Source organism: Mastigoproctus giganteus, chromosome 7, assembly GCF_048544385.1.
Source record: "Mastigoproctus giganteus isolate SK-2022 chromosome 7, ASM4854438v1, whole genome shotgun sequence".
In the NCBI taxonomy this organism is placed as follows: domain Eukaryota; kingdom Metazoa; phylum Arthropoda; class Arachnida; order Uropygi; family Thelyphonidae; genus Mastigoproctus; species Mastigoproctus giganteus.
The window spans coordinates 199,580,221-199,590,710 of record NC_143581.1 but is presented as its reverse complement, the minus strand read 5'-3'; the positions used below and the strand labels follow the sequence as shown (position 1 = coordinate 199,590,710).

General features: G+C 32.7%; 1 protein-coding gene across 2 annotated transcripts in view; it reads right to left on the bottom strand.

The window, feature by feature from the left end:
• Window positions 1–6,255: 6,255 nt before the first annotated feature.
• LOC150083551 (stomatin-like protein 1) overlaps window positions 6,256–10,490 on the bottom strand; it is a 105,906-nt gene continuing 101,671 nt past the window's right edge. The window contains exons 9-10 of one of the 2 annotated variants that reach the window (XM_090378070.1): window positions 8,655–8,816; window positions 6,256–6,653 (exon numbers count right to left, since the gene is read on the bottom strand). In XM_090378070.1, coding sequence (XP_090234196.1) covers window positions 6,466–6,653; window positions 8,655–8,816 — 350 coding nt within the window. In that variant the 3' untranslated portion in view covers window positions 6,256–6,465. Of the gene's footprint in view, window positions 6,654–8,654; window positions 8,820–10,490 lie in introns of both variants that reach the window. The other variant, XM_090378069.1, reaches the window with a different exon arrangement.

The window sequence follows — 10,490 nt, the reverse complement described above, 5'->3', positions numbered from 1 at the left end:
GCCTACAGAACTCAACACAGGAAGTCCTATGAACCTGTAACTGAAACCAAACCTTACATAGCCTGTTCCTTGATCTCAAGTTTGCTTTCAACACTATACAGTAACACCTTACTTGTCCTTTAAAATACTATTTTTAATTATAATTTCATATTTTAGCTTCCTAGCTAACATATTCAACAGAACCTTACATATGGAGTCCACAAAGAAACAGCATTCCCCAAGGAAGCCCTCGGTAATTAGTAATCTTTGCTTCAATTTTTGTAACCCTATTAAATGCTCTTCCAAATTCACAGCCTGCACTGACATTATATGCAGCATACCAACAGTCATAACATGAACTCCAAATCAAGGTTGAAATACAGTAGAACGTCACAAATTCAGCATCCTCAGGACCCAAGCACATGCTGGATTTTTGAAAATTACAGTTTTTTGAAGGTTATGCATATCCTTAAATATTTGGGGGTTATTTGTTCTCTTTTTCTTTTCTTTCTTTTTTTTTTTTTTTGTGTTATTAGATAATAGAGTAGGTCTGATCTCTATAATCTCTTACAGAACAATAAAGGCAGAAACACATTATTATCACGTCATGGGACTCTCGTCATGTCGCTGTTTATTTGGTTTTTAGGAGCATTAGCAACTAAGGCCATATTGCTCCGGGGATATGCGGTGGTCATTTCCTGACCTTTCCGCATCCTCTGTATTTGGTGGTCATGGGCTCAAACCCCGGTCTAATCAAAAAGCGTGTGCTATGCACTGCTGCTCCTGCCCACCTGGCTACAGAGGCGCCTGTCGCTGTTTAGTGTAAACTGTGAAGTCGGTCGCAGAAGCATCACTGTAACGTAGGGTGACCAGATTAAAAATTTGATCTCTGGGTACTCATGCTTATGTTTGGGGGTATTCATTCCTCGTCTTGAGGTACTCACATTATAAATAAAATAAATTTTCGGTTTATACTCCGGGACAACCAAATGGTCAGAGGAGTTCACAGGATAGACAGAATACAAGAAACAGCACTGTATTCAGCAGTCACGGGCTTGAAGCCCCGGTCACTCAAGGAATGTGTACTATGCACCCGTGCATCTGACCACTAGGCTACGGCGGCCTTACTATATATATAAAATTATTTTATATATTATTATATATTACCTTATACCTTATTATTATATATAAAAACCGAACAATTTTAATAACAACCATTTTATTTCTAGATTTTGTTGATTTTACAAGTTCGTGGAATGCAAAATTAGTCAAATTTTAATAAAATTAACCGAATTATAGCCTGTGCTTTAATTCATTTAATTCGGAAAATTTTATTGCAAGAGTTATAAACACTATAGGAAACTTTTTATAAATATTAACATCAAATGTTTTACCTAATTGTTTACAATACACATTAAAGAAACCTGATTTATTTTATCAAAAAGAAATCAGTTAAAGAAAAAGAATTTTCTTTAACAGTTTTTCATTTTTAATGCATGTGTAAAATTCTTTGCATGATATATTGTGATTGGATTTCACCAACAGTTCTCCTTCAACATTCTTTTATTTCTATCCTTTTTCCATGCTTTAAACATTGAGCTAAATACTCGCTCACTCATTGCATTTGAGCGAGGCAAAGCAAAAACAAAATGAATATTTTTTTCTGTATTATGTACTTCGTATGCATTTAAAATTTTAATCCAAATATCTGTGGTATTTTTGAGGTCTTTTGTCTCAATATTTCTATGGAATGATTTCAACAGAACATATTCTTCATACAGCAAATCGATATCGATATTGGGAATTTTAAATAAAAAAAAAAAAGTTTGTTGCCTGAGCCTTAAACCATTACAATGAAATAAAAAAGAAGTCAAGTAAAATGTAAAAGGTTACAAAGTAAGCAAATATATATATATTCTGTAACCCTCTTTGTAAATAGGATAGAATGTCGTTCTTTAAGTCTTTAAGAGTGCATTTCAACAATACCTTTATCGTCAGTTCATCCTTTCTTCCTAAATAATTATCTCAAAAGGGTGTTTTATGATTTCTGCTTTTTTCAAATTCCCCCTTTCAAATTTTAAAAAGGAGTATCTTGGAAATTTATTATAATTCCAAAAAGGGGTATTATACCCCGAAATGGAGTAAGTCTGGCAACCTGTAATGTTGTATATGTGCCATTCTCTTTGAGGAAAGCTGAAGCGAAATGAATTGCCACAGTTCATCCTCCTCTTCAGTTTTGAAGAAGATTTAGAAAATGCATGTGCTTTTCTTATAGCCAAGAAAACAAATGAGAGTAAGCAATGGATACACAACATAAACTGGAAGAGAACAGAAAAGTGCGAATTCTATCATTTACTGCATGACTTAGAAGATGAAAATTGTTTCACGATGTACTTACAGATGAATAAAGAAGAATTTAATTTCCTATATAATCTAATTAAGGATGGCATTCAAGGACAAAATACGCAATTTCGAAATTCAGTAAGCCATAAGAAAAAATTGTTTGTTTAAGGAAAGTTGAAATACTGCAAGTTTATAATTTTGAATAAGGATTTATTCTGTCAAAATACCAAACAAAAATTTTTAATGAAATTTAATTACAACAAAAAACTACTTCTCAACCCTAAAAATTGAACTTGTAAGAAATTGTTGAGTTGCGCAAATTGAAATGATCGACTTGTTCATCCTCTCAATTTGTTAATTGTAATTCTGTTGATCTATTTTCCTCCTTTGGCCATTTCTGAGCATTGCTGTGACTGGGCATTTGCAGTGAGTATGCCAAATAGCTGGTCGAAGTGGAGGGTGCTTTGGAAGAGGCACAGGTGCAACGTCCTTGATGTTGTTATTTGTTTTCGGATATTCTTACTTGTGTGCTCAAAACAGATTATTTACTTCTAATTTAATTTTCTATTAGCATTTCCTCCATTTTCCTCTTGTCACGCCTAATGAAATTTCTGTTTTAACAGAAAAATCTGAGCTCCTGACAATAGCATCTCCGTAGCCAGGTGGGCAGGAGCAGCAGTGCACAACACACACTTCTTGATTAGACCGGGGTTCGAGCCAGTGCCCACCAAATACGGAGGATGCAGAAAGGTCAGGGAATGACCACAGCATATCCCGGAGCAATATGGCCTTAGTTGCTAATGCTCCTAAAAACCAAATAACAACAGCTCCTGACAATGTCATTCGCCCTTCAAGCCGACATGTTAACTTGTGAATACAGCCAATGACAACAGTGCGTCTCTGAGCAATAAACTAATTTGTAAATATAGCTCCCCACATTTGACATTAGACACGTATACAAGTGAAGTCTCGTGAAGTGATAGTAGTGTGTTTCCACCCTGACTGTCAGCATTAAGCTCATATGTTCCCCCATACTACCAGACTTGTCATGTGGATGTTGCAATTGTCCAATATTTTTTAATAGGAGGTATACACAATACAACATGATTTCAGCAATTGAGTTGCCTTGAAAATTAAATACAGACTACTCTACTATTAAGTACTATACTGTGAACTAGTACTGAATATCTCACAAAATGAATCATTTTGTACTTTTCAAATACATAGTAACAATGACATACAGTCTTGGAAATTTGAAAGTTCTGGATTTTGTAATGCCAGATTTAAGATTCTACAGTATGTTATATTCTCACCAGAAATTTCTGGTTCTACATGAGCAATTACCACACTGCAACCTCACATCTCAATATACCAAACTGAATCAATGGGATCTGTTAAATTCTAGACTACAGCTTATCCTTTATAAACCACATGCATTTTATTCAAGCATTAAAATGCCTTTAGACCACAAAAATAGACTTATGAAAAACCTGCAGAAACAATAATTAAATATGTCAAATCCTTCTTTGGTTCAGTGCTTGGTTTTACAGCTGAAATCTTGAGCATGGAATCCAATGGTGTTCTTAAAATGAGGGAGCTCAAATTCTGGGTGTTGGACTGAGAAAACAGATGAGTCCTTCCTACAATATTTACAAAATTTCGGTATATAGTCACTGAACAACTACACAATCAAAGAATTCAAGTAAGAAAAATGAACACCTTTATGTAGTAGACCAGGATCACATCAACATCTGGGTTGGAGAATACTGGCAAGAAATCTCCAAAGCATTCCAATGATATGCTCAAACCTCATTAGACTTGGTCCATTCAAAAGATATTTCCCATATTAAGTTCTTAATATTCTAAATATGTTACAGATTAATGCTGATCTAAGGTCAAAGTGGCAAAAATAAAGAAACTAAATATGTACATCAGAACACAATGTTAAGTTTGTCAGTTTCTAATTCCAATGCCTAAAGTCTCTCTGTCTCAGGAACAGATGAAACTGAGAACCAGCATGCTTACACATGGTGTTCTCAGTCAACAGACATCCCTAGTTTCCTCATTCAAAGTTGTAAAAGTGTCTAAAGTTTGCATTGATCATGTGAAAAAGAAAAAAAGTGATATGTTCCACAACCAAAAAGAAAATTCCTGATTAGTGATGATGCCTAATGAATCTGATGGGCCATTCCTGTCTCTTCTGCTGCACAGTAAGCAACTCAGTGTATCCGACTTGAATTAACTTTCTCTTTTGATTCAGTTTGATGAAATTTAGCTTGTATTGATTATTATTATTATTACTGTAATTTGGCACTATTCACATTTCATGTCTAATTTTTTATCAGGTACATTTAGAAAAATTGTAAGACAATACAGAAGTTATTAATTCACGATATGGAAGTCAAAGCCCACTTTTTCACATGCAGTTAACATAATTTTACATTTCAGTAAAGAGAACTCCGAAAAAAAATTACTGAATGGTGGATGCCACCCCTTAAAGTATACCAGGTCAAAATAGTAAAGACAACTGAATAAGAATATTAATTAAATAAACAATAGTAACACCAGGGGCTCACATCTGGTGAGTATGGGCTTGGTGCACCTAGGGTCCTGAGCTGGATATCATCATTCTTCTCTTTCTTGGTGATTCCTTTCTACTTCTGACTCTTGTTTTCTTTCTTTCTCTATTTCTGTCTCGCTCTGTCTCTCCCTCTCTCAGGGTAATTTAGAAATTTTTTTTGGCTGGTGCAGCATAAACCTCAGGCTTCCTTGCACCGTATGGCTACTACTAATAATAACAACACAAAATGAATAAAATAAAATGAAAGTAAATGATGGAGTTTGGTGAAACATGGAGGGATAAAACAGCTAGAGTTAAGAAATTAATATTACTTACATTTGTGCTGCATAATTATGTGGCACTAGGAAAATATATAAAACTTTCAGTAATCCAGTTACAGGTACAAATGGAAGCAGTGGTAGTTTTACAGGTAAAATTACTCAAGTAAAATTTCAATGCAGTGAAGTACTCAATTATCATAAATTTGAAGTACTGTCACATTATATTTTTGAAGGAAAATGAAATAAAACATGTATCTAGATGAATTAAATAAAGTGCTAGCCCTTTCAGGGGTGAGCTTCTCGATCCGGTGTGGAGTGAGTTTTCCAATATTGAGTGTGTCCTGGGGCAAACCAAACCTCCTGCAAACTGTGGATGACACGCAGTTCTAGCTTAGTAGCTAACTATGGTAGCAACTATTATCAATGTGCCTACATTATTGTTCACCCATGAGAAACACAAGGAAACTTATGATAATAAATAGTTTCTTTCTAAGACCATAAAGAAGTTACAGTATAGTATATCAAAAGCAGAATCCACTTTTTTCTAAACAGCGGGTTCAGGTGATACAAGCAAATCACATGACAATCCCTCCCTATAAGTGAGCTTCATAATATGTGAACAAATAAATGACTCTCTCTAAGATTGGTGGGAGTTTCTACATGACTGGTCTTTCCTTAAAATGAAATCACATTTCCTTTAAAATATGAAATTTGTGCTAGAAGAATATCATTAGCCTTTTGACTAGAGAGAAAATCTTTCCACACACCACTGCTGTTTCCAAAAGGTGCAAAATTCTGGATGAGGGGATCAGAAGAGAGTTTAGTGCAAGAAAAGTATAAAACATTGTGGGAAGTTTTTTTTTTTTATCCTAGAAAGTTCATGGAAAATATTCATATAAAGTATTAATCAATATAAAATATATTATACTAATTCATTAAACTTAGGAAACATTATCTTACAGAATAAATTACAAAAATTCTCGCTTTTAAAATTGTTTGAATTTAGATCAAAGAGTATTATAAAACCCGAATTAAAACTGAAAAGACTACCCCTTTGCTTTATATTTCTTTAGGCTATCTAAATAATTTAAAAAGTCATAAAAAAAACATCCATTTCCTATCTGACACTATCTTTTTGGTCTAATGCAATCTTTAAAAGGCATTTGTGATAAGATTCATTATGACTAGGGAAAAAAAAAGTTAAAACTAGAAAGACTGTATTAAAAACTTTTTTTAACAAATCAAAAATCCTTTATAAGTGTGTTGTGCTGATTTCAAAATTCAAGATAGTTTTTTTTTTATTCAATTCAGTGCTGATATAAATGTCCTTAACTGACTCCAGTCTCCTTTCACTGATATGCGACCCTCAATATAAGCTTGTAAGGGGGAGAGCTGATTCGACATCAAATTATCAAGATCGTCTTCAGAGATCACTAATGACACATTAGGCTGGACATGATCAGAATTATTTGTATGCACACTGGCAACACCTAGAAATGCATAAAAAAAATTCTAAGTTTTTAAAAAATATAAAATAAAATTATTCACAAGGAACTGGTGGTGCCATGATGATAACATGGAAAAAAATTATTTTTTTCATCTGTGTATCATTAGATAATGTTTTTATTATTTTTTTTTTCTTTCTTAATTATATACTGCAAAACATGAAATGGGTAATGCAGACTGCTGCAATAGGAAACGTTTCTTCACTTAGCGTACTCGAAGGAATTTGGTTCAAAAACTAAAGAAAGATATGAGATTTCTATAGGTGATGGGATCAATTTGATTACCACCAAGGCAATCAACTCATATGGAATAATGTGCCTAAAAATTCAGTGCATTTTTTGGCTGGTTTATCTGTCTACAGGAAATAAAGCTGGATAAAATTGTGGGTAAATCCCTTTTCTCTCTGTCTGAGACTGATAATTCAGCCCTATTGAAGCACTTCCATAGTCTCACACGTTACATCACCAAAATATTTGAATCTGGACCCTCCCAAACATAAAACAAGCAAAAAATCTACCTAGTCATAAAGAAAGATCAGCAACTCTATAATAAACAAATCTAGTAAAAAATTCACTTACCTTATCAACACAACCCTTGGTAAAGAATTGATTGGCTTCTTATTTTATCTTTGGAAGTTACAAGGAAATGAAATTGAGTACCTACACCACTTATACAGTGAATTCCCATTTAATTGGTATGAATAAAAAAATGTACATATTGGTCTCAAATTTATGATAAATCAGTGTTGATAAAGGAAACACTTTGGTAGTTTAGTATCAGTATACTTTAATAATATAGTTTATCATATATAACTTTATAAAGTTTTATTATATTTTTTAATAAAATCTTCTGTATTTTCTGGGTTGATGGCATGCTGCAATCCTTAATATGAATAATATTCCCAACTCCAAAACTTTTTTATTGATATTATAAGTTAAAATGGCAGTTACTAGTAGTTTTTTTTTTTTTTTTTTTTCCAACCATAAATTTTCCTGATATTGCAAAAATAATCAGCTATTAATTTTATTGAGGTGACAATTATTATTATTATTATTATTATTTTATATTATAGTACAGTAAGATTGGAGGAGGAGAAAGGCAAAACAACTTTAAAACATTTACTCTACTATCACATAATTAATAATTGATTAATAGTTAGCCACTATCATGAATTATACTAATTCATGATAATGGCTAACTGTGGTCCTGGGATAATGTATATAGATAAACATGCACATTGCAAAAATAAGATCTATATGCTGCTACAGCAAAAAAAAATGTGCACCTCCCTGCCCACTGTTAACTGTTATTTCTTGGTATATCAGCTGCAATAAAACAGTTAACTTCTCGAGCAGTAGGGACATTTATAAATATAAACAGAAATTTATCACTCTCGGGTTATAGAATTTCATATATATGCTGACAGGTTAATTTTTCCTTGTGATGAACAACTGGTAAAGTGCAAAGGCATAATTAAAAGAAGATGGGTCTGCAGCAAAATTTCATTTAATAGCATATCCCCAACAAATGTAAAAGTAAATGCAAGAATGGGCCCTGGGCCTTCATTTAGATTTATATTTGTTGGTATTTTGACATATATATACTACTTGTTGTTAAATGCCATTGATAATGTGCACAGCTTAGAATCAGTATCTTTATTTCTCTTTGTGCAAACCTTAGATTAACTTAGTTGTGAGAAACGGTTTTTACCACTCCAATTTCATAAACTTACTAAGCATGAAACCTTTTTAGACCACAAAATGCTCACTGCATAAAATTAAACAATTTAATTTAAAGAATACAAACCACTTTTACATACATTTTCACATACAAAACACAGACTACAAAAAAAAAAAAAAAAAAAAAACCTCTGAGGAATGGTCAAATGAGTTTAAAAAAAAAAAAAAAAAAAAGGTTAAATTTGTCAGAATTCCAAAGAGTGTTTCTCAGTTTATCTTCCTATTGCAAGACTTTTAAAGACTTACCCTTGTTGAAATGGCAGTAAATAACTTGTGGTGAAGAACCAGTCACTTCTAATTTAAAATTAACATTATCATCTTTAAACAATTCTTTTTTGGCTGCATTTTCAGCTATGTCTTCTATGATACGAACAATGTTAGTAACTCCAGTTGGTTCGGCAGCAGGAGCTACTGCAACAATTAAAAATAACAAAAATAAAATATGCAATAAGAAAAAAAAAGACTGAAAAATAATCATAAATAAATCTTATTTTTAGATCTAATTTTTAAATTTGATTTTAATAATTGTCACATCCCAGAAAAGAAGAAAAAAGAAGCTATTTGCATTACAAAATACAAAACGTGCAGGAACAATAGACTATCATGTTTGAATGGCACTAAAGATTCAAAGAGGGAAGGGAGAGTTTATCTGACAATGAACATGCTAAAACACCTTTAACTATTAGTACACCAAATTAAATTAAAATAGCCAGACAACCATGCATTAGAACCACTGTGTGACTGTTGATAAGTCTGCAGAAACTGTAACTATTTCACAAGGAAACTGTTGTGGAATTTTACACAAGGACTTCAATACATGTCAGGCTGCCCAGCATGTGGTGCCTCAGATTCTTACTAATGAGAATGAGGTGAATGAATGACAATTTGCAATGATGTCACAATGGCATCTGATAACAATCCATTATTCCTAAAGTCCATCATTGTTGAGAATGAGACTGATTTTTTCTATGACCCACAAACAAAGTGAATATCAATTGCTAAAAACAACACTGTTTTACTACCAACATCCCCTTACTCATCATGCAATTTTTCCCCAAAAAAATGAAACAACATTTACAAGGCCACTGCTCGCACAGTGAAAATGAACGTCTTAAATTATGCAATTTAAGATGCTCTCTGAAATATCCAGCCAGAAATTCTACCAACCCTTGTACTAATGGCAAAAAACATGCATTACTACTCAAGGAGAGTACTTTGAAAGTGACTATTTACATTTAGTGATGTTTAATGTTGTACAAGTCCAGGAACTTTTTAACTGTACCACATCAAAAAATAAATAAAAATTATAAAATAAGTTTACATAATATTCAGAGATAAAGTAGAACTGTTATGCTAAAATTCAATGAAGCCTGGAGACAAGGTCAAGAGTTAATTCTTTGTCAACAATATTTGCATGCCTTAATGATGACATTACAGAGACAATTAATAGTATTATAATGCTATAGCTAATGATCACTTCCCTTTAGCAGTGATAAGAAAGATGAATGTAATTAAAAGGAGTGAGTGATTTTAGTTTTTATGGCACATGAGCAGCTAAGGCTATGCACCAAATCCAATACATAAATATATTAAATACAGCAATAACCTACAAATAAGTTACTAGGTCAAACAATGTTACTTTGTGATATGAGATAACTTGTACAAAGAGTTAAAATCAAGAAAATTGAGATAAAAGCAGGTAAAGAAACAGAAGTACTGTATATATGATGACTATTAAAAAGCATTTATATCTGTATATACAGATTTATAATTTTTTAAAATTTCAGACGACATCTTTGAGAAAATCTGATTCAGTATTATAAGGCTCAGTCAGACGGTTAAAAGCACTAAAACATAACAGGCGTGTATTTAAAAAATTTGGACATTCAATAAGAATACATTCGAGGGTTAAAATGGTGTCACAGTGGTTACACATAAGAGTCATTAACCCTCAGCAGAAAAAAGTGCATCAGATGATTGCATCTTATACAGAGCCAAGCTAGAACAACTTCCTCTTTACAGTTCCTGTGCAAGCCAGACTGCCAAATGATTACAGGTTACATTATGATTACTGTTCAATTA